The sequence below is a fragment of the Gracilinanus agilis genome, chromosome 2 (assembly GCF_016433145.1).
Source record: "Gracilinanus agilis isolate LMUSP501 chromosome 2, AgileGrace, whole genome shotgun sequence".
Classification (NCBI taxonomy): domain Eukaryota; kingdom Metazoa; phylum Chordata; class Mammalia; order Didelphimorphia; family Didelphidae; genus Gracilinanus; species Gracilinanus agilis.
The window spans coordinates 544,189,375-544,212,984 of record NC_058131.1 but is presented as its reverse complement, the minus strand read 5'-3'; the positions used below and the strand labels follow the sequence as shown (position 1 = coordinate 544,212,984).

Below are 23,610 nucleotides of genomic sequence, written 5' to 3'. Positions count from 1 at the left end.
TGCTTGATGATGGGTATTTGTTACAAGGGCTATTGAGGGTTTGGGAAGTAGGTGAGTAGAAAAAAGATAATATTAGCAGATAGGAAGTAAATTGGGACCAAAATTGAGTAGGAGGTAGAGTGTAGGCTAGATTATTTTGGGGAAATTATGAAGTGCTTTTAATGTTCCAAGCTGTTCACAGCATAGAACTCCATCTTTTTTTTTTTTTTTTTTTAACACCAGTGTTCTTTCAGTGTAAATCTTAGAACACCACATTCTCCAATGAATCAAAGTTACAGGTGACCCAGAGGACAAATGGTTCGGCTATAGTGACTCCTTAGTAGTGATCTATAGACAAGTGGCATAAGGAATATATAAGAAATGGCTGACTGGAAAACTTAACTTCAGATAACTTTAGAGCTGGAATAAACCTTAGTGGTCAAAGTTCAATCCCTTCATATTACAGATGAAAAAAAAATGAGACTGAGAGAAATTAAGTGTTATACCCATGGTCACCTAACTAGTTTAGTATTTGTGTGTGATTAAAACTTACCAAGTCTTCTAGACTCTAAAACTAACATTGACCATACCATAAGATAGATGGGCCATATAGAGGGAAGGAAGGAAAATAAAGCATTTATTTTCAAATTCTCTGAAGAAGTGAAATTAAATCACAAGTCAGTCTGGAAGAAACTTATATTATAGACAACTACCAGTGTATATGCTTTGGGGACATACCTTGAATATGGGAGGGAGATAGTGTCAAAAGAAATAATTTTTTTAAGCTCATTTAATTTTCATTTTTTTAATTTTTTTTAAACCCTTACCTTCCCATCTTGGAGTCAATGCTGTGTATTGGCTCCAAGGCAGAAGAGTGGTAAGGGTAGGCAATGGGGGTCAAGTGACTTGCCCAGGGTCACACAACTGGGAAGTGTCTGAGGCCAGATTTGAACCTAGGACCTTCCATCTCTAGGCCTGGCTCTCAATCCACTGAGCTACCCAGCTGCCCCCATAAGCTCATTTAATTTTAATGACAAGCTTAGTCCTAGAGAAGAGTTGAGAAAATAAATTAATTTCTTTTTCTAGACATAACAGACTATAGATATAGTCACATTTTATTGATCTTTTTTAGTTTAAAATTTTTTTTTGTTTTGAATAAGAGATGGCTCATTAGGTAGGGTAAGAGATAACATGGGGATATGTAAAACACATTAAAAAGAATTTGACAAAATTTAAGACTTTTTAAAGTCTAGATTTAAGTTCTGAAAATTTTCTTTGAATTATTAAAGTGATGGACTTGTATATGCCAGTGGGATCCCAGGATTTCATTCCTGGACATGTATCTCAAAGAGGTCAAAAAAGAGAAAGAAAGATCCTATAAATACCAAAATATAATTAATTACTGTACTTTTTGTGATATCAAACCTGGATAGGTGCCCATCAATTGGGGGTGGCTGAACAAAATTTAGAAGAGCATGTGAATATTATAATGCTGAAAAGAATGATGAATACGAAGAATTCAGAGAATTCTCATATAATTAGTATGGAAACACTTATGAATTGATGTAGCATGAAGTACCAGGAGAACAAAAAGAAAATAAAAGGAAGTGAACTCTTGAGTAATTATAATCATTGATTTGAGTCCCAGAGGACAATACCTTTTCCTCTCCAAGGTAAGGAAGTACATATGCTTAGGAAATGTTTCACATGCTATCAAATGTGGTCTTGATATTAGTTAGTTCTGATTATCTGGTTTTCTTTGTTATAAGGAAAGATTCAGTGCTGGAGGAGGATTTATATCCAGAAATAACTTCTAAAAGCAAAAGTTATTTGTGAAAATTATATAAACAGGAAAACTCTTACCTCAGATTCTTCATTGTTTTCTCTTCTCTTTTTTTAAACTGCAGTAAGCCATTTCAATATTTATATGTAGCAACATATCTGGGGAAATAGGTAAAGGAAAGAAATTCTTTCACTATTTTCCATTGTCCATTCTTTGCCACTAAATTCATTTAACCTTGATAATGTCATGAGGAGTAATAGGGATTTGAGTGAAGATGAGAATGGTTTTATCAGGTTAGTTTATCCACTACTGAGTTTGATGGTAAAGTGAGTAATATAAAGAGTGTTAGGACATAGTGCATATCCATAGCCTCCTTTGTAAAATTGTCATATAATCCCTGAGATATTATGGGAACTGAATACTTTTTGTGTCTTTATTCATATTTATTGCAAATAATATGGCCATCAAACTTCAAGTTTATCAAAATAACTGATTCAAAAAATAGTATTGTAATCAATATTATGTATCATCAGAAACATTTCAGCACTTCTCAGTGCCATATTATTAGAAAATAAAAAAGTGATCCTGTGATTTGTATATTTTTTAAAAATATTTTTAAAAATTTTATTTATTTAGAATATTTTTCCATGGTTGCATGATTCATGTTCTTTCTCTCCCCTCTTCCCTCCCCCCTCCTAGAGCTGACAAGCAATTCCACTGGATTATACATGTATCATTGTTCAAAACCTGTTTCCATATTATTACTATTTGCAGTAGAGTGATCATTTAAAGCCAAAATCCCCAATCATGTACCTATCAAACCATGTGATCAGTCATGTTTTTCTTCTGCATTTCTACTCCCATAGTTCTTTCTTTGGATGCAGATTGCATTCTTTTTCCTAGGTCCCTTGGTATTGTTCTGTGATCCTAAAACCTGAGTTCAAATGATTGAACCTTTACACTAGCTATATAATTCTGGGCAAGTCCCTTAATCTCTCAGGCTCACTTTTAATATGTATAAAATGAGAATAATAATAGTACCTACCTCATGGATTATTGAGAACCAAATGAGATAACATGTAATGTGCTTTGCCAACCTTAAAGTGTTATGTAAATTTTAGTTATTATTATTATTATTAATAATTATTATTAGTTTTTAATAATAATATGTTTAATTTTTGTAGGAGGAGGAGAAATTAATTCAGCAGGAACTGGCTAATCTGAAGGCAACTGTTTCTGCACCTGGTACTACATTGGTAAGTTTGAAGAGTTATTGCAGTAGAGTTTTAATATTCTTTTGTATTTTACATTATTAGTTTGTGATGTTAGAAGATTAGAACTATATCTAGCATCTTGTTCATCAATTAAAATGAACTCTGTGTGTTTTTCGATGAGACATTGTAAGGGTTCCACTGGAGTATTCTGGTTGTTCCTCCTGCCATCCCTTGTTTCCATGTGACCAATCTCTGCTCTTCCTATCATATAATTCCTTGATACTTTCTTTTGCTCCTATTCTTTAGAGTCCCCTAATGGTTACATATTGAAGCCTGCTCACACCCACCTTACAGCTTTCCATAGGCAAGATTGGTAGAATATTAGTATGCAAAAGATGGGCATTTGCTTTCATGAGAGACTTTGTCAGTAAAAGAACTTTTCATTTTCCTGAAAGGAGTTCAGTTGATTCTCCTTTTGTTTAATTCTTGGCCCAGTTTGTGGTGCATCTATCTGTCCCAGATATATTTACTGTTGGATAAGCTCTATATGCTGTTCAACCGAATGCATCTTTTAATCTAGCCAGTAGACATTCTTCTTCCACTTGGTCTTACCTATGTGAAAAGACAGGCCAAAGTGAACAGACAGGCCAAACAAAGATCCTATAGATTTCTTCTATAGTATTCTGGGGCTTGGTAGAGGCAATGTTATTTACAAATAGGAACATCTGAAGTACTTCACCATCCATAGGGAATCCCTTCTCCATATGACCTTTTTGCTAATACCTTTGATGAGCACATCTCTCTTTTTTATGCTTCTGATGCTCATTATCAGAGGATCATTCAGCAGGATTTTTTTTCTCCCCCTGTTATTATATCTTCTAAGGACTCAGAAGCATGGTATAGTGGATAGAGCACTGAATTTGGTGTCAGGAATATCTGGGTTCAAATCTTACCTCAGACATTTACAAATGTGTGATGCCAGACAAGTTGCTCAATACCTTTGTGCCTTCGTTTTCTCATATGTAAAGTGAATGATTGGACTTGCTCTACAGCTGTTATTATCCTATGCATCTTGAATGATTGTGATATATAGATGGGAAACACCTTGTTATAAAAGAGCCTGTAGGGTTTTGTTTTATTTTATGGAATCATTGCTTTTCTGTAATCAACAAATAAGCACAGTGGGATCATATGTCCTCTAGATTGATTCAGTTAAAAATCACGAAAGGCTCCTTTTCCCCTACAGTTCCTTCATCAAGGATGCCCTTGGTTTGTATATAAATGGCTCTCATAAATATATTGTATAGATGGGAGAATAGGCCTAAAGGTCAGTAGTTAATGATGTTCTCTTGATTACCATTTTTCATTACTGAGGTGAACATTTATTCCATGCTTTTGGCATCTTATCATCCTTCAGAAACCTTGAAATTTGGTCTGTCACAATTGTCTTGCTTTCAGGACTCTTCAATAAATGCTTTGTCTAAACTGGCTGTTTTCCTCATTTTTATTCTGTTTAGTGCCATTTCTGCCTCCTCTATAGGCACTTTTGTAAGTTTTATTAGGTAACATGTATGGTAGTCCTACTATCTTTAATGGAGAATACAGATCTTTTTCATTTTTCTTCTGTTTGTTGTCCAATTTCCATTTTAATTCTTAAATGCATTTGGAATGACATTTGCTTTATTGTATTTCTTGTCAAGCTTTCTTTAAGTTGCTTTTACCCTTCCCTGATTTATGAGATGATATTGCTTATAATCATCGATTATCTTTATCAATATTTGCAAATGAACATATAATTTTAGGTGTGCCTTTGGCAACTGGCCAAATGTGTGCTGACTTAAAGGCTTTCCGAATTCTTTTGATCTCCTTATTGTGGCAGTTAGCATACATTGGTTAAATTTCTGGTTGAAATGATGATAATTTGTTAATTTCATTTCTGTTGTCTGTTTTCCATTCTTGAGCATCAATTATTTGTTTAAATAGTTCAGGATTAAATTGTTTCAGTTGTACGTTATATCTTTTCCCATTATTCTTCTTCTTGGCTTTTTAAAAAGCTAATTCCTTATCTTATTTCAGAAGAGTTGATGGTTTGATGACATAGAAAGCTGACTCAACAATGATTGTTAATCAGCAGCAAGTCTTTTCATCTTCATTGGGTATTTTTTACATGCAACAGATGTCAGTTTCATTTTTGAAGAAAGTGTTCATGGTATAAAGAGGCATGAGGCTTTGGTATAACCTACCAATTTGGGGACTCTTTCCTCCTGAATCTTGCTGTGTCAGATATTTCTTGCATCCTTACCTTTGTTCCAGTTTTGGACTGACATCACCAAGACTTAGGATGTATGTTTGATTTCTTTTGGAAGCTTTTATTAAGTCTTCCTAGACTTTCTCAACCACTTTATCCTTAGCAGCCAGTGTTCTTGCATTAGTTGCAGCAATTTTCATGGTGGTCTTTTTGCAAATATTTATCATCAGTACTGCAATATATGATGACAAAATATCCCATGAAATAATGCTTTCTGTTGCCTCTGTGTATACAATAAAATCTCTTCCACCAACTTCTTGGTCTTCAAAGGAGAGTCTTTGAGCCATCCTTCTGTTTAGTTGCTATGTCCTCCTGCTTTCATTTATAGCAAGAAAATCACAATTGATATACTTTATCTCCTCTAACAATATTTTCACTTTTTGGCCATTGGTCAAGTATTTTACATTTAAAGTACTAACTGTCAAAAGTCGATTGATAGTCTAAAACTTCTGTGATTTTTCACATTTTCAGTCTCCTTTCCTGCCCCTCTGCTAATATCCCTGCAGAAGTAGAAAGGAGTTGCTCAGGCCTGAACCATTTTTCATTTTTATTTATTTCTTGTGTGGCAGTGTTCAGAATTCATCACCTTGTGGCCAGAGATATGCCTTTCTATTTTGGAAGTTGGAAAACAGATTTAATTTGTTTCAGGAGTCCCTTTCCAATCTCTTCCAACATGGTAGATACTAGCAGAACTTGTGTTCTACTGGTAGAGCTTTTGAGACCCCAGAGTCACTAAGTCACGTTGAAGCACTGGGGGAATACAAACTAGAATACCATGTTACTAATTTATAGTGAGAAATGTAGCTGTTGAATTGATTAAATGCTTGCCAGCTGGTTAGAATATTGTCTTTTCAATAGGAAAATTAATTTAAAAATTAAGAGAGTGTCTATTTGGATGGATAGAGTCTAATAGGCAAGCCATTTGGGCATAATACATTGGTGTGGGGCTTTGAGGGTGAAGCAGAAGAAGGATGTATTTGAACTCATAACTAAATTTATTTTAATACTTTCTTCATAAATGCACTTATTTTAATGCTAGAATATTTGAGCAGTTAAAAAATGTGACTGTAATGAGAATTTTAATTCAATATTCAGCTAATTGCAGTTATAGTTTATATGCTTTAGTGTTGCTATTTCTCCTTAATAAAAACATTGTACCATCAATAAAATTCTTGTACATATACATAGTTATCTTGTAACAGGTCTTGGCTCTGTATCTGACATCATTCTAAGTGACTTTATTGTAGATTGTTCATAAAAGAACATTATAACTTATATTTTATAAACATTAATTTTTTTTCAGAGACTGATGAAAGAATGTATGGTGAGACTTATATATTGTGAAATGCTTGGATATGAATCTTCCTTTGGCTATATACATGCTATCAAGTTGGCACAACAAGGAAACCTCTTAGAGAAGAGAGTTGGTATGATTGTAAATTTCTGTATTTTAATATTTAAATTGATAGCTATCTGTCAAAGAATCAAAGCAAGCATGGCTTCTTTAGTAGAGCCATATACACTGTACCTTATAGACTGCTTCTCAACAGCTCATATTCATGTATTGCTTTAGAGTTTGAAAGTAAATGAGATATATAATTTCATTTATCTTCACCATGTATGAGGTAGATGCCATTATTATATCCACTTTATAGATGAGGAAACTGATATTTATATTGTTTAACATTTGTGTTAATATTATTCCTGTGTTTAACTTTTTATTAATGATGACAAAACTATAGTTGCCACCCTTATCGAATTTGTAGATGACAAAGCTAGGTTAGAGAGATAACTAATGCTGGTTGACAGAATCAGAATCCAAAATGTTGGACAGGCTAGAAAATTGGTCCAAATCTCCCAAGATAAAATTTAATAGTGCTGAATGGCTTACACTTGGTTTAAAACAAAATCAAGCTCAGTATAAGAAAACTGTGATATGGCAAGCTACAAAATTTGATTTGATCTCAAGCTTTAATAAAAGAGGCATAAAACACAAGGCAAGGGAAGTAATAATATTGCTATATTCTGCTTTGGTCAGACAATGCTTAGTGTATTTTGTTCCATTTTTGAGGAATGGCATTGATAAGTGGGAGAATATCCATAGAAAAGCAGCCAGAGTGGTGAAGGCCATATATCATGCCATATGAGCAATGGTTGAAGGAAATGAGATGTCTTGTCTGGTGAAGAGATGAATTATGAGGAAATAATGACTATCTTCAGGCATTTGAAGTATTGACATGTGACAGGAGTCTTAGATTTATTCTTCATGACCCCCAAAGACAATTGAAAATTGCAAAGAGTCAGAGGAAGGCTTCGTGTAAGGACAAACTTCCTAACAATTAGAATTACCCAACCATGCTTCAGGATAGTGTGTTTCCTCTCATTTGTGGTCTTTGAGCAAAGAGTGGATAATTATTTTTTAGGTATGTTTTCTTTTTCAGGTATTAGAGTGAGTGACCCCTTATAGGGAACAATGGGAAGAGCACTGACTTTAGCATTAGAGAACTTGAGGTCAGGTACTAGCTTTGCCATTTACTACCTGTGTAACTGGATGAATCACAACTTCTCTGGGGCCTAAGTTTCCTTGACTATAAAATAAAGGGGTTGGATCAGACTGGGGGTTCTTAACAATTTTTTGTCACAGACTATTTAGCATTCTAGTAAAACTTAAGAACTCCTCTGAATAATGTTTTTCAAGGCATAAAATAAGATAAATAGGATTACAAAGGAAACCAATTATATTGAAATATGCTTATTAGAATATTAAAAAACAAATGCATGGATTTCAGGTTAAGGTCCCTTTTTCTAGATGATTTCTTAAGATCCATTCTAAATGATTTGGGAATTCTGTGATTCTGAGGAACTGTATTTAAATTCATCTTTTTTTTTTTTTTTTTTAAACCTTTACTTTCTGTCTTAGTAACAACTCTTAAGACAGAAGGGCATGGGCTAGGCAAATGGTGTTAAGTGACTTACCCAGAGTCACATACCTGTGAAGTGTCTGAGACCAGGTTTGAACCCAGCTCCTCCAAAAATCCAGGCCTAATTCTCTATCTGCTGTGCCACCTAGCTGTCCCTTGAATTCATTTTTAAAAGATGGCTAGCAAACTCAATTGAGTTTGGAATGGAGGACATTTCAAGGACTGTCTTCTACTTATTACTTGTGTGACCTTGGGTGAATCACTTAACTTTTCTCGGTTTTAATTTATTTGTCTGTAAAATAAGGGGCTTGGAAACAACAATAGAGAACACTGAGCAAAAATATAGAGGTATGAAACTGTGTTTTGTGGATAGAGAATTTCAAAGTTTGATTAGTTTGTAAAGTTTGTGGTGTGGAGTAATATTCAGTAAGACAAGTAAGGGAAGGTAGTGCCATATTTTGTGCAACTGTTTTCAGAGCTAGTTGTGCTGATTTCTAAGTTTTCACTTATTCCAAGGTGCTATGATCTAAGGAGAGGTATGTTTGCTGCTTTCCTGGTCTGTGCTCTGGTCTGATAGTGCCATATTTTAGAGTGCCTTGAATGCTAGGCATAAGAATTTGAACTTACTTAAGAATCTTTGAAGAACCTTGAATATAGGGGAGACATGACCAAATATGGATATAAAGAAGAGTATGGAGGTACAGCTGGGTGGCTCAGTGGATTGAGAGCTAGGCCTAGAGATGGGAGATCTTAGGTTCAAATCTGGCCTCAGACACTTCCTAGTTGGGTGATCCTGGGCAAGTCGCCTAACCCCCATTGCCTAGCCCTTATCATTCTTCTGCTTTGGAACTAATATACACTATTGACTCTAAGACAGAATGTATAGGCATAACAACAACAATAACAAAAAAAGAGTATGAGAGTGGTCTGTACAATAAGCGGGGCAGAGTTTAGAGGTAAAGAGAACTGTTAGAGATTTATTACAGTAGTCTCCACGTGTGGTTCTGAAGATCTAAGATGATGGCACCAAGACCAAAGAAGAGAGACAAGATGTAAGGAATATTGCAGAGGTCCCAACAAAACTTGGTAATTTCTTAGATATTAGAGGAGGAGAAAAAAATGGTAATAGCAAGATTTTGAACATGGGAGCTTGGGAGTGAATAGTGTTTGAGGTCCCTGGCAAAATCATGATATAGAAGGGGAAGCAAGTATAAGGGGTAAGATCGATATTGGATTTGAACATTTTGTTTTGGAGGTATGAGTGGAATATTCAGGTAGGACATGTACTCTAGGCATGTATGTTTGGAGCTCAGAAAAGAGGTAGGACTGGAACTAAGAATTTGGAATTCATCTATCTAGAGGTGTTAGTTGTAGACACAGGAGTGAATATTGTCAAGAAAGAGGGACTAGAGAGAGGAGTGAGGAGGGCTAAAAGTGTAGATTTGGCTTATTCACACCTTAATTAAGGAGTCAGGAAGAGCATGAGAAGTCAGAAAAGCTGAGACAGAGTTAAATAGAGCTAAGAGAATATGGTGTTTGAGGCCAAGACAAGAAAGAGTATCCAGAAGGAAAAGGTATGGCCAATAGATTCAGATGTTGCAGAGAAGTCAAGGAAAATGAAGACTAGTGGAGAATTAATTTGTCAGAACCATGGAGTCGAGTTTTAAACAAAAGCAAATGAAGTGAAGAGATGATGTTGAACTGGGAGAATAGGAAGGAGTTGAAACCAGAGGTTGTTATGATAGGAATCAATAGGAAGTTGGCTTGGAGAGATAGTCTCTGTGAACCAGGTGCTACAGACATTTTTTAAAATGGAGAAAGTAGCCCATAGGACAGCAATGAATTAAAACAAGGAGAACCTTCTAAACTTTGCTTGAAATGAAAAGGTTATTAAGAGATGATTTGAAGGGGCAGCTGGGTAGCTCAGTGGATTGAGAGTCAGGCCTAGAGACGGGAGGTCCTAGGTTCAAATCTGATCTCAGACACTTCCCAGCTGTGTGACCCTGGGCAAGTCACTTGACCCCCATTGCCTAGCCCTTACCACTCTTCCACCTAGGAACCAATATACAGAAGTTAAGGGTTTAAAAAAATATACTAAAAAAAAAAAGAGATGATTTGAGAACACCATTGCAAAGATCATGCATGGCCTTTTAAGTTAGGGGATAGTGGGAGAAGTGACTTGCAGTGGAAATAGCTTCAAGAGATATGATTTTCTCTAAGGAAAACCTGGTTCCAGTAAAAGTGAGAAAATGGAAAGAGGAATGTTGGCTGAAAAAAATCATGGATATGGATGGGAGTTTGAAGATAGAATGGGGGTTCCAAAAGACAGAATGAAATGGACAAATTGGGTTGTAGTGGGCTTGAAGAGGATTAGGACTGATCAGAATAAGGATAAGAATTCAAGAGGAGGCAGTAAAGACTTGCAATTTGCATTAAAAATTGTGAAATGGGGCAGCTGGGTAGCTCAGTGGAATGAGAGTCAGGCCTAGAGACCGGAGGTCCTAGGTTCAAATCTGGCCTCGGTCACTTCTCAGCTGTGTGACCCTGGGCAAGTCACTTGACCCCCATTGCCTACCCTTACCACTCTTCTGCCTTGGAGTCAAATATTGACTCCAGATGGAAGGTAAGGGTTTAAAAAAAAAATTGTGAAACAGGATGCCTGGGATTGGGGAAGTAGAGTGGAGTGGTATTATAGGAGTATAGCAGAGGGATCACTTAATCTTAAACAGTAGAGGAATTCGATGACTTTACCTGCTTCAAAGTTCTAAATATTGTTTGTTATCTTTGTATGTCTTCTTTCTTCATATTGTAAGATTTTTCAGGACTTATCTTCCCGCAGTGCCCATCACAGTGTCCTGGACATAGTAGGTACTTGATAAATAATTGTTGATGATTAACATAGTTATTATGGACAGCTCTGGTTGTGTTTTTTGTCTTGACCTTCAGTGTAACTTCATGGCTTATGACTGACCTACTTTCTTAAGAAACAAATTTCCATTGATTACTAGAAAGAGAGATGATTGGAGATATCATACCATTTATTCCTATTTGCTTGCTAAAGAAAGAAATGCATAGTAATGCATAGTCCAAGTCAACAGTTACATAAGAAATAACCAGCACTATTGCCTCTTCCCCTTATCTAAGGTACACCAAGGTTTCTCTACCTTCACTAATTGACCTTATTCTATCACAAGCCTTACAGTGATGGGTTGAGTAGGGTGGTGTTCAGGTTAACTAGAGGTGAGTTTTCAGTTAGTCTGAGAAGACTTGAGGATCTGCTTCATAGGCCCTCTTGGTCAGAGCCTGTCTGACTTTCATTTTCTTCCTACCTGCTCACCTGACTTTATTGTTTCCAGAAACTAATTTTTCTCCAAAACTGAGTCAACTCTGAAGCTCTCACCTCCTCAGTACCCCTAACCCTTGTGCCTCTCCCTTCCCTCTGATGGGAGAGATTGGAGGGTGGATTTCAGAGAGTTCCTCCCAGATCCTTTATTTCAGCGCTTCACTTCCTACCTGGCTGCATGATTTCATACCCTTAGCTGGGCATCCTCCCTTCTTTCCCTTCCTCTCTCCTTTTTTCCAGCTTCTTTTTATGTGTTGTCTTCTCCCATTTTAGATTGTGAGTTCCTTAAGGGTAGGAATTGTCTTTTGCCTTTCTTTGTATCCCCAGTGCTTATCATAGTTCATGGCACAAAGTAGGCACTTAATAAATGTTTATTGACTGACTGGCTCCTTTCTGCAGTTTTCACTGCTTCTCATTTCTGGCATCCCTGGAGTCTTAGCCTCTATTCTGGGCTCTGGATATCTTTGCTTTTCTTTTTTCATGTCAGGGCAAATGCCGCCCATTTTCTAGGTATAACTCTTAGCTTTTAATGAAATCAGGGTGTTTGCTATGTCTGTTCTTTCTTGTTTTTTGATATTTATTAAGAATGTCAGATAATTAAAAGATAAGGAGTACAATCCTGGAGTATTACAAGGGATGAAAAGGAACTGAGGATGATGGTCAATGGAAGTTGGCAGTGAGGCAGTCTGGTAACTAGTCCATTTGGGAAGAGTGGCAGATGTAAAATAATAAGCCATAGGATTTATGGGATCATAGATTTAGCAATGGAATGGACATTTAGAGGCCATCTAGCTCAGCTCCTTCATTTTACAGATGAAGAATGATGTTAGTTTAGGTTAGTAGAAAGAGTGAAAAGTTTGGAGCCATATGGACTAGGTTAGAATCTTGCCTCCTTATCTATGAAACGAGTGGTTGAATTAGATGACCAACCTCTAAAATTCTTTCCAAATTTATGTTTATATTTCTTTGTTGGTCTCTGAGTGGCTTGGTAAGGTGCTTCTATGTGTTAAGAAGCAGACCCTTGATTCCAAATGAGGAGCTCAGTTCCTAAATCCAGCCTGTTTTCTACCATGACATTCTCCCTTTTGGATTATGTTGGTAGAATTGTTTTGTTTTACCTGTCTAATTTTTGAATTCTATAAGTTAAGAATTTGAGTAATATCATGTAGCTTGTTCAACAATACAACTATAAAAATTCTTTCAGTTTTAACAATGATTTTATTAGTTCATACCTAACCATAATTTAAAAAGACTATTTTGTATGGAAGTATAGAATTTTCCTAAATTTTTCTAAAACATTTTTCTAAAATTTTTTCTTAAAAATGTCTGTAATGACATGAGGTTTAGGAATCTTTTAAATAAACTTTCTAAAAAGGTTTTGGGAACCTTTGAAAAGCCATTAAATTTTAGGCCTCCTTTTCAGACATATGCTGTAATGGTAGACAACATAAATATCAAATACAGTACAGTTAGAGTGTAGTGAAAAGAACACTAGATTTGGAGCCAGAGAATAGGAGTTTGAGTGCAAACCCCAGCACTGACAGCTGTCTGATCTTGGACAAATCCTTGAACCTTGATGGCCCTCTATATAGTTTCCTTATATATAAGGTGGGGTTTATAATACTGTCCCAACTCATAAAGTGTGAAAAAGTGTTTTGTAAATGTGAGCTTAAAGTGCTTTAGTGCATCTTAAAGTGCTTTGTAAATGTAAGCTATTAAAGGAGGAATCTATATTCATTCATCTTTTTTGACAAAAAAATTCTTTGGATCTTAGAAAATGATATAATCTGTTTCATATTGACTCCCAACTTGAATCACTAATACTTGAAGTCTGGCATACATTGCTTTATGTAACCATTTTGATTTATTTTTGGAGAGCAGTGACGAAGGGTTTTTTCTTATTGTCTTTTGTAGGTTATTTGGCAGTTTCTTTATTTCTACATGAAAACCATGAACTGTTGCTTCTCCTTGTGAATACGGTTGTAAAGGTACTATTTACATAGCCAGTTTGGGCAATATCATTATGATTTTAGTCCCCAGAAAGTACATGAGATTTCTCCTGATGAGAGATGGCTTTTTAAATGAAGATAAATTTAGGAGAAGGGAGTAAATGAGGATTGGTCCATATTTTCTAATTATTGGATTCTACCTCTACTCCAATCTAATTCTCATTTGCTTTTGAATAAAAGTCAGAAAGCATGTGCACTGTTTGGAAGGAAATATGTAGAAATAACTCCACTATCACTATCCCTATTACAGAATAGATAAGTACTTGTGTGTTCTAAAGACTAGAATAAAAGCTAGTCTAGTCTTTTTTTTTTTTTTTAAACTGGAGACTTCTGCTATGGCAAGGGTCGCAACCTTTTTGGCCGTGAGAGTCTTAAACGCCACATTTTTTAAAATGTAATTTCGTGAGAGTCGTACAGTGCTCATAGTGTGCGCTCCTGTAACAGCACCTGAAAAAAATTGACTTTATGGCTCCTGCAGAAAGAGCCATACGTTGCCAACCCCTGTGCTATGGTAATATCTGATAGAAATGGCAGCAAATTTTCTATTATCTTTTATAATGGGGAAAAAAGATTGAGAAATTAAAATTAAAATCCCTTTATTTTAGCTACTACTTTATCCTCTCTAAACCTTTTTTTTAAAAAACTGCTGCTGATTCATAATTGATTAGTTTGAATTTTCTCTATATATCTTTCTTATGTATACCTTGTGATGGGTAATAAGCTGTAAATAGGAGATAAAATAGAAGGCCTTAGAAAATCTATAAGCTCTTTAGTCTGCTTCTGAGTACTTGAGAGCTATTTTACCATGTCTTTTAAAGTGTTATTCAAATAGGCTGGTCTCCTTGATGGCCGCCAGGCTATAATCCAGCATAGTGGTAGATTTGAATTAGTTAGTAAAACCCCAAGAGTAGGGAGATAGTTTTGTTTCAACTCCTCTTACATACAGTGCTAATTGTAAAACATAACATTTTTTTTGATGAAAGTTCTTTTTTTATACAGCCTGTGGTTTATCTGTCCTACTTCCACCTGCTGTCTGTCTTTTGGCCATTTGAAATTTCATTAACACATCTATCTAAAGGTAGGCAGGAGAAGTATATAGAGAATGTTAAAAAATAATTCACAACATTTTCTCTTTTAATCCCCATCCCCCAAATCACTTGCATTGTGTGTAAAGTATTTTCCTAAGGAAAAACACTACCTCTATAGAACCAGCTTTAATGTAAAATTACCATGCATCTTAGACTTAGGGTTTAGGAAAAAAATAAAACAGATCCGAATTCTATAGTGAGTATTAGGTTTAGGCAGGAAACTAGACTTGCTACAAATGTTAACTACAGATTCAAGATAACTCCAGTGCACAATTCTGGAATCTCACTGCCTTAACATTTAACCTTAATTTAAAATATTTTTTGAATTCTTCTACATTTTTTCCAAATATTCTAAATGCTAGAAATACCGTGAGCCAAAGTTTGGCACTAAATTTCTGTGTGGAAAGGAAAGTAGTAAAATAATCTTTGCCTTTGTTTTAGAAAATTATTTAGAGTAATGTCTCCCTTCCTAAACCCTGAGGGGACCAGAGACTTATTGCAAAGGAACCCTAAAATACATGTGCTGATTAAAAGTAGTCATTTTATTCTTTACCTACTACAAACTAAAAAACCTGAAAAAATAGGTTCTCTGTTGAAAGTAATATAATACTGGTTTTTCACTTTTTTTCCTAATAGTTTTCCCCCCAAGGCCTTTGGAATGAAAACTCATTTATTTATTTATTTATTTATTTATTTATTTGTTTATTTGGAGCCAAGGCAGAAGAGTGGTAAGGGCTAGGCAATGGGGGTCAAATGACTTGCCCAGAGTCACACAGCTGAGAAGTGGCTGAGGCCAGATTTGAACCTAGGACCTCTCGTCTCTAGGCCTGACTCTCAATCCACTGAGCTACCCAGCTGCCCCCGAAAACTTATTTTTTTAATTGGCCACTCTACTGAAATTCTTAGTTTGAGTTGTTTTAAGAAGTGTCACATTTGCTCTTACTTCAGTATATTGTAGCTTTTCATTAGCTTGTGTTTTCTCATTCAACTGCTATCATGTGGTGGGTTCTATAGATTTTTTTTTTTAGCTTTAAAAAAGGTCCTTTTACTCAAAAGAATTATCAACCACAGTCTTAGTCAGAAGATACTACTTTGGTTACTATTGGAAGAGAAGGACAATTTCCTTTCTTTTCAGCTGCTGTAGTCTAATTATGTTTTAATTTCATTAAAGCAAATAAAATGGGAAATTCCTATAAAAGCTTCCAGTAGATTGACATGAAATGAATGAATTATGAATTAAGATCAATCAAAAGAAAAACATTAAAATTATAGGATTCACAGGATTTTGAACTAAGCTTCATTTAAGACCTAAGGTTTCCAAATTTGCAACAATTATAATTTTCTTTGATTAATAATCTTAATAGGACTTGCAGAGCACAAACCTGGTTGAAGTATGCATGGCACTTACCATCGTCAGTCAGATCTTTCCTCGAGAAATGATTCCTGCTGTTCTTCCACTTATAGAGGAGAAGCTACAACATTCTAAGTAAGTCAATTCATTGTTTAGATACTTATCTTAAATGAATTTTCAAAGATAGTTTAATCTTTTCTTTCTCTTCAATTGATAAAAGTTTATCATAACTTTAAGTGGTGTCAGTGAATGAGGATGCACTGTAATCAGAGGTTCAAAGATTCTGTAAGAATTTGACAGTGATTGTGGTTGATGCCAGACACCAAACATAGTGTAGAAATTTTCCAAAGCACAGTCCTCTATCCTAAATGAAGACTTTCCTTCAATCTATTCATCTATAAAAAGGAGGATTGCACCTACCTTCACTGTTTCAGAGTTGCATAGAAGCTAAATTGAGAAAATAGAAAACATTTTGAAAAAGTACTAGTGCTATAAAAATGAATGGTGTTATTATTTTGAAGATGTCATATTTTATATCAAAGCTGCATCTCCCCCTCCCCCCGATCTATTCCGAAGAAATATATCAGAGTAAACATTAGGACATGGTCTTTTACCTCTTCTTTTCTCTTGTGAATCTTTAACTCAGACTTTTTATTTGAATCTTTTTCATTTTGAGGCCAAGATTATTTTTTTATTAGTCTAGGCCTCTCAGATTATATTACCTTTCCTTAAGTTTGGAAATACTTCTCATTTATAATACATTTTTCTTATTTCCAAAATAACTTTCCTTGCTAGGCTCTAAAATCTTTCAGTTTTCCATCACATCTTTATTAATGAATATTGTAGCCATTAAGACTTTATTTCTTTATCTTTTATGCTTCTTGAAATGATGGTTCCCATTGTCTCTCCCTCATAACATGCTTTTTTTTTAATTTTTTTTTTTATTTTAAACCCTTAACTTCTGTGTATTGACTCATAGGTGGAAGAGTGGTAAGGGTAGGCAATGGGGGTCAAGTGACTTGCCCAGGGTCACACAGCTGGGAAGTGTCTGAGGCCGAATTTGAACCTAGGACCTCCTGTCTCTAGGCCTGGCTCTCAATCCACTGAGCTACCCAGCTGCCCCTACCATAACATGCTTTTTAAAGGAAATCTTGTAAAGTTAATCTTCTCAGTGAAAAGATTATCTGCCACTCTGGTTCCCTATGTTTGATGCCTTATTTTTAATTTGCAGAAAATTAAGTTTATCTTACTATCACCCAGAATGGTATTAATCATTTATATTAGTGGTGCTGCATATCATCTAGAATAGGGTTAAAAATTATTTTAAACTGTCAAGGTAAAATTGTGCTAGCATCAAGTTTATAATTAGATTGGAGCACTAGGTGAAGAAGTTTAACATAAGGAGCATCTTTTACTTTTGTTTGGCAATTATAGATTGCCTTGATAATAATACCATGTGATTGTTCCTTAAAAAGCATTCCAGTGGCCATGATTATTGACTTGTCTGTGGTACATCTCAAAAGGTTGAGAACTAAAAGATACATTCATTTTTAGTTGATATTTGTCACCTTCCCACTGTGATTCATCTTCTTTTACCTTTTTTCCCCTGACTACTACTTTTTGAACTTTAGAAAGTACCGTTGTTGTGGAAGCCATTGCTTGTTCCTCTAGAACAGTGATTCCCAAAGTGGGTGCCACCACCCCCTGGTGGGTGCTGCAGCGATCCAGGGGAGCGGTGATGGCCACAAGTGCATTTGGGGGTGGTAAATAACTGTAAGGGGGCGGTGATAGTATGTGACAGGGGATACTAAGTAATATTTTTTCTGGAAAGGGGGCGGTAGGCCAAAAATTTTGGGAACCACTGGACTAGAACTTGAAAAATTGGGAAGGAGGCCAGGGGGAGCCAGATTACTCAAGAAGAATTTTAAGGCAAGGTTGGGACTAGTTGTTTTGTATCCATAGCAGTGTTTCACCAATTCAGACCTAAGATGACATGGTCTCCTGACTCTCCATCTGGTACTGTCACTAAGGGTTGTGCTTTGGTATGTTTCAGCCTGTGACAAGAATTTGTGCTTTCTTCCATTCCTCATTACTACAAATGACAGTAATATATCCTCCCCTCACCCCCCAGTCCTAGGGGCTTTAATACTAAACTGTCTCTCTTCTCAAAAAATTTCTTTATTTAAATAAATTAATTTAGAATATTTCCATGGTTCCATAATTCATGTTCTTTCCCTCCCCCTCCCAGAGCCAACGGGCAATTCTACTGGGTTTTACATGTATCATTGTTCAAAACCTATTTCCATATTATTACTATTTGCAACAGAGTGATCATTTTTAGTCAGCATCCATAATCATATCCTCATTGAACCATGTGATCAAGTATATGTTTTTATTCTGTGTTTCTACTCCCATAGTTCTTTCTCTGGATGTAGTTGGTGTTCTTTCTCATAAATCCCTCAGAATTGTCCTGGGTCATTGCATTGCTGCTAACAGAAAAGTCTATTATATTCGATTGTGCCATAATGTATCAATCTCTGTGTACAGTGTTCTTCTGGTTTTGCTCTTTTCACTCTGCATCAATTCCTGGAGGTCTTTCCAGTTCACACGGAATTCCTCCAATTCATTATTAGTCCTTTTAGCACAATAGTATCCCATCACCAACAGATACCACAATTTGTTCAGCCATTCCTCAATTGATGGACACACCCTCATATTCCAATTTTTTGCCACCACAAAGAGTGCAGCTATAAATATTTTTGTACAAGTATTTTTCCTTAAACTGTTTCTCTTTTCATAGAAAAAGAATTATGTAAGTGCCAGAAAACAAATGCTAGGGGTTATCAGAATTATGACCAACATTTTTTTCTTTTGGATTCTTTCCATTCTAATCTCAATTATACTTTCTTGATCTATTATTCCTTTACCATAGGCTTTCTATTGGCTGTCTTTTTCCCATTGTCCAAGGTTGTTACTTTTTCAGAAAATACAAGGTACATAAACAGATTTAGAACACCAATTCTAGTTTCCCAATAGACTGTAAGTACCTTAAGAGTGGGAAGTCTCATTTTTGTTCTTATATTTCTAGCATTCACCATAGTGCTTTTCACATTCTTAATATATTCTCAAATTGATGAATTGAATTCTTTTTTTATTATTAGTCATTTAAAAATTTTTTGTTTTTACCAATTACATGTAATACCAAGTTTCCACATACGTTTTCCTAAGTTATATGATTGAACTAATCTCCCTCCCCTCCCTTCTCTTTTCCCTTCTTGTGCTGGAAGGTAATTTGATCTGGGTTATACATGGATTATTATGCAAAACATTGTCACATTGTTTATTTTTTTAAGTGAGAAATCTTATAAAACCAAAACCCCAAAACATAAATGCAAGTAAACAAGTGAAAAATTATATGCTTTCATCTGCATTCCAACTCCCAACAGTTCTTTCTTTGGAGGTGGATAGCATTCTTTGACATAAGTTCCTCATAATTGTCCTGGATCTTTGCATTGCTGATAATAGTTAAGTCTACCAGTCAATCATTCTATAATATTGCTGTTACTGTGTACAGTATTTATTCTGTTTCTGCTTATTTTCACTCCGAATCATTTCATGAAGGTCTTTTCAGCTTGTATCATTTGGAATTATCCTAAGCCCTGGAAGACTACAACTCCCAGGACTCTCTCTGCTACAGCTTCCCCTGACAACTCCCACTTCCTTTGTGGGAGGTGTCAGGGAAAGTATAAAAGGGAAAGTATAAAAGGGAAAGTTTGGCACTTCCCCCCTTGAGCTCTGCTTGCTCTCCACCCAGGAGGGTCTGCTCTCTCCACCCTGGAAGCAGCCCTCTCTACCCTGAACCTGATCTCTCTCTGTGCCTTTTCCCCTTTCTTCCTACCTCCTACTTTTCCCTAGTCCTTTCCCTTTTCTAATTAAAATAAAACCTAGCTATTCAAACCCTAAAGTTGCTCTCTGATCATTCATTTGAGGGCTCTGGTCAGTTTCCCACTGCTGGGACTGGAAGCTACCTTCCTTTCCCTTCCCTTCCTCTACCTTCCTTTTTCCTTTATCCTATCCTCCTACTTTCCATCCCTTCACTTTCACCCCCACACAAGCTTTTTCTGAAATCATCCTATTCATCATTCCTTATACCACAATAGTATTCCATTGCCATCACATGCCACCCAATAGATGAATATCCCTTTAATTTTTAGTGTTTTGCCATCACAAAAAGAGCACATATAAATATTTTTGTATAAGTAGATACTTTCCCCCTTTTTATGATCTCTGGGATAGTGGTATTACTGGATCAAAGGGTATGCATTATTTTATAGCAGATAGAATTTAATTTCTTAATGCATGATGGGATAGAAAAGAAGGATCTAGAAAGATCTCTTTTTTGTGGCTATCCTTAATTTCCTTTCCAGATCTTAATAAATTCAGAAGTAACATGGAATATTTAGTTACACAGCTGTCACAATGGATATGCCAGAGAGAAGTTTGGTTTCAAAATAGGAGTTTCTACTTTGAGCTTCAATTTTGGATTGAGAAATAGTCTTTCTTTTTTCAGCTTCTTTCACAGTTCTGCCTCTACTTTTATTTTCTTTTACTCTACAATACCTAATATAGCTTTCTTTTTTGACTTCTTTCTCATTACTCAGATAGGAGCTGGAATTTAAAAGCAAGTTGTTACCACTGACAACTGGTAGATGAGAACAGGATAAGCTGTAGCAGCAGTACTTGACATGTTGAGGGCCTTAGTCACTACTCTCTGTCTAGTGATAGGATGGGTCAGCACCTTCTTAATTCCAGAGGATAAAGCCAAGAGCCTAGCAGGTAATTTAGCAGGTAACACAGTTTGGTAATTTTCCAGAATACATATTGCTGTATTCCTTTTATGCAAAATGTTGGCAGATTTTATTACCTTTGCTATTTTAGCATATTGGTCAAGATAAAGAAATCCAGATGTGATGGGGATGAGGAATGTGTCCTCACCTCTGAGGAACTACATCGTTCCTGGGACAGAATTGTCTTTAGTCTTTTAAGTTAGAGGTTATTTCTTAAGGTTGAGGTCTATATTTTTTTGCCATACTGAATTTATCTGAATGAACTGATTTTGTGTCTTTACTCTTTGAGAATGTTTTTTCTCATATTAATTATTATGAACTGAAGGTGGCAGCTTGGTGGCTCAATGGATTGAGAGCCAAGCCTGGAGATGAGAGATTCTGGGTTCAAATCTGGCATTAGACACTTCCTAGCTGTATGACTAAGCAAGTCACTTAACCCCCATTGCATAGTCCTTGCCACTCTTTTGCCTTAGAACCAATACACTTTACTGATTTCAAGATGGAAGTGTAAGGGTTTAAAAAAAATGACCTTAAGTTTAGTATTGAGGATCAGATCTGTTGTTCAAGTCCTTCTGTCTGCTACAGAACTCTCAACCACTGGTATAAGAAAGTTCCTGCTCCTTTTCTCCACCTATATCATGTGAGAGGAAGGCTCTCGTGCTGTTGTGGTATAGTACTTCAGAGGCAGCCTGACAGAGGAGAGAGGGTCTGGACTATTATTTCATCACTGCAGGAAACCCCCAGGGGAGGAAACATCCTTCTCCCAATGCATGTCAGCCCTTCCTCTTCAGCTTAGTCTTAGAAAGTTGCCTGAGGGACCATAAAGTGTTTAAGTTACTTTACTTTTTTAAACCAGTTACATGGAATAACAAATTTCCACACAAGTTTTCTCAGTCATAGGATTGATCTTAGTTCCCTCCCTCCCTTCCTCTTCCCCTCCTGGTGCTGACAGGTGATTAGATCTGGGTGATACATGTATTATCATGCCAAACATATTTTCATATTGTTCATTTTTGTCTTGATAAAGGGAGTTTCCTCACTGGGAATAGCCTGTAGAGATGAAGTACCTGAAGATTTAAGACAAAACAAAAGACAATCCCCTTTAGGCTGAAAGGGCCTGGCTTGATATCACTAGCTTATCCAGCATACTTGGTAATTGAGCTTCCTTATACGGACTTTTGTTCACCATCTTCTGTTTCCTCTTTATCCTTAATCTCAATTTAATAGTTAGAATTTGTTTCACAGCTCATTTCACTGTAATATATCAATTTTTTTTCATAATCTCCAATTTAGCCTTCTTTTTCTTTGAGTCTGGGTGTTGGGGATTACTTTGAGTTGAGAGCCCATGCATTCACATCCCCTCTCCAACACTTCTTAACAATGTGCCACCTTCCCTTCACTGATTTCTCAGCTATCAAATGGGATTTATAATGTCCTCTATTTTATAGACCTGTTGTGGAGGATCAAATGAGTGAATATAAAGTGCTTTGCAAATCCTAAACTGCTTTATACATGTTAGTTTTCATCATTATTATTATCTTTATTAGGCTCAGACAGATGAAAAATGCTCATCCCCAGATCTGCTACAGAGTGATGAAATTTTTGGCTCCAGAAATCCTTGAAAACCATTTACTAGGTTGTAGAAGGGTCATGAGCTTTATTGTTGGAGGATATATCTATGCTGTACTTATACTGACAGTCACAGATCTTTGAAGTTCTAATCCTGTGGCAATAGTAAATGAAAAACTTATTTTTACTATAATTCTATATTTATGTTTGCATTATTAGCTCCAGATCCTTGTTTCTAGGTATTTTATGTTCTTTGTAACTTTTCCATTCTCTAATATAGTGCTATGACTACATTTTGTACATGTTAAGAATCTTTTAATGGACCAAGCATTTTTAGATTAATTTTATTATTTTATTATTAGGGAAATTATACGAAGAAAAGCGGTTCAGGCATTGTACAAATTCCATCTCATTGCTCCCAATCAAGTACAGCATATTCACGTAAAATTTAGGAAAGCACTTTGTGACAGGGATGTTGGAGTCATGGCTGCTTCTCTGCACATTTACCTTCGAATGATTAAGGTGAGTTGAAAATTAGTTGTTAGCATAAGCTGTTTAGTTTAATAAGGAATTATTATTTAATAAAAAGTTTTAGTAAAATATAATATTAAAACCATTTAGGCAGCTATGGTACTCTGATTGTGTGTTGGTCTTAGTCAGGAAGTCCTAAATTCTGTTCTGACCTCAGACATTTGACTTAAGTGTGTGACACTTACTCTTGATCTATAAAATGAGGATAACAATTAGCATCTACCTCACCAGACTGTTGCAAGGATCAAATAAGATAATATATGTAAAGCGCCTTGCAAACCTTAAAACTCCTGTATAAATGCTAGCTATTGTTAATTTTTGTTTCTCTAAAATTTTTATGTAATTCTTTTAATTTGTAGATTATTGAAAATACCAGATGTATTACAGAGGTTAATTACAAAATGTAGTATTAAAGAATGATTAAGAATTTTAAATATTTCAGTGTTAAGTATGAAATATCTATTGGCCACAGAAGGCCAACATGTGCTTGATGTGTTCTATTTACTAAGCTTTGTGAGGTATAGGGCCACTTGGAAAGGTGAGAAAGAGTAGAGATATTGTAAATGTTTGTCTGCAAAACTGATTCCATTTACTTTCCTTCCTATTAGATGGTCTAAGTGAATAGTAATCCTGGAAAGGCAAGAATCACTAAAAACTCCCTGATCAA

The 23,610-nt window shown here is 35.7% G+C and overlaps 1 protein-coding gene across 1 annotated transcript in view; it reads left to right on the top strand.

Moving 5' to 3' along the window:
* Positions 1-23,610, top strand: part of AP4E1 (adaptor related protein complex 4 subunit epsilon 1) — an 89,099-nt gene that overhangs the window by 4,411 nt on the left and 61,078 nt on the right. The window contains exons 2-6 of the mRNA XM_044665167.1: positions 2,947-3,018; positions 6,588-6,711; positions 13,463-13,536; positions 16,010-16,131; positions 22,775-22,934. Coding sequence (XP_044521102.1) covers positions 2,947-3,018; positions 6,588-6,711; positions 13,463-13,536; positions 16,010-16,131; positions 22,775-22,934 — 552 coding nt within the window. The remainder of the gene's footprint in view (positions 1-2,946; positions 3,019-6,587; positions 6,712-13,462; positions 13,537-16,009; positions 16,132-22,774; positions 22,935-23,610) is intronic.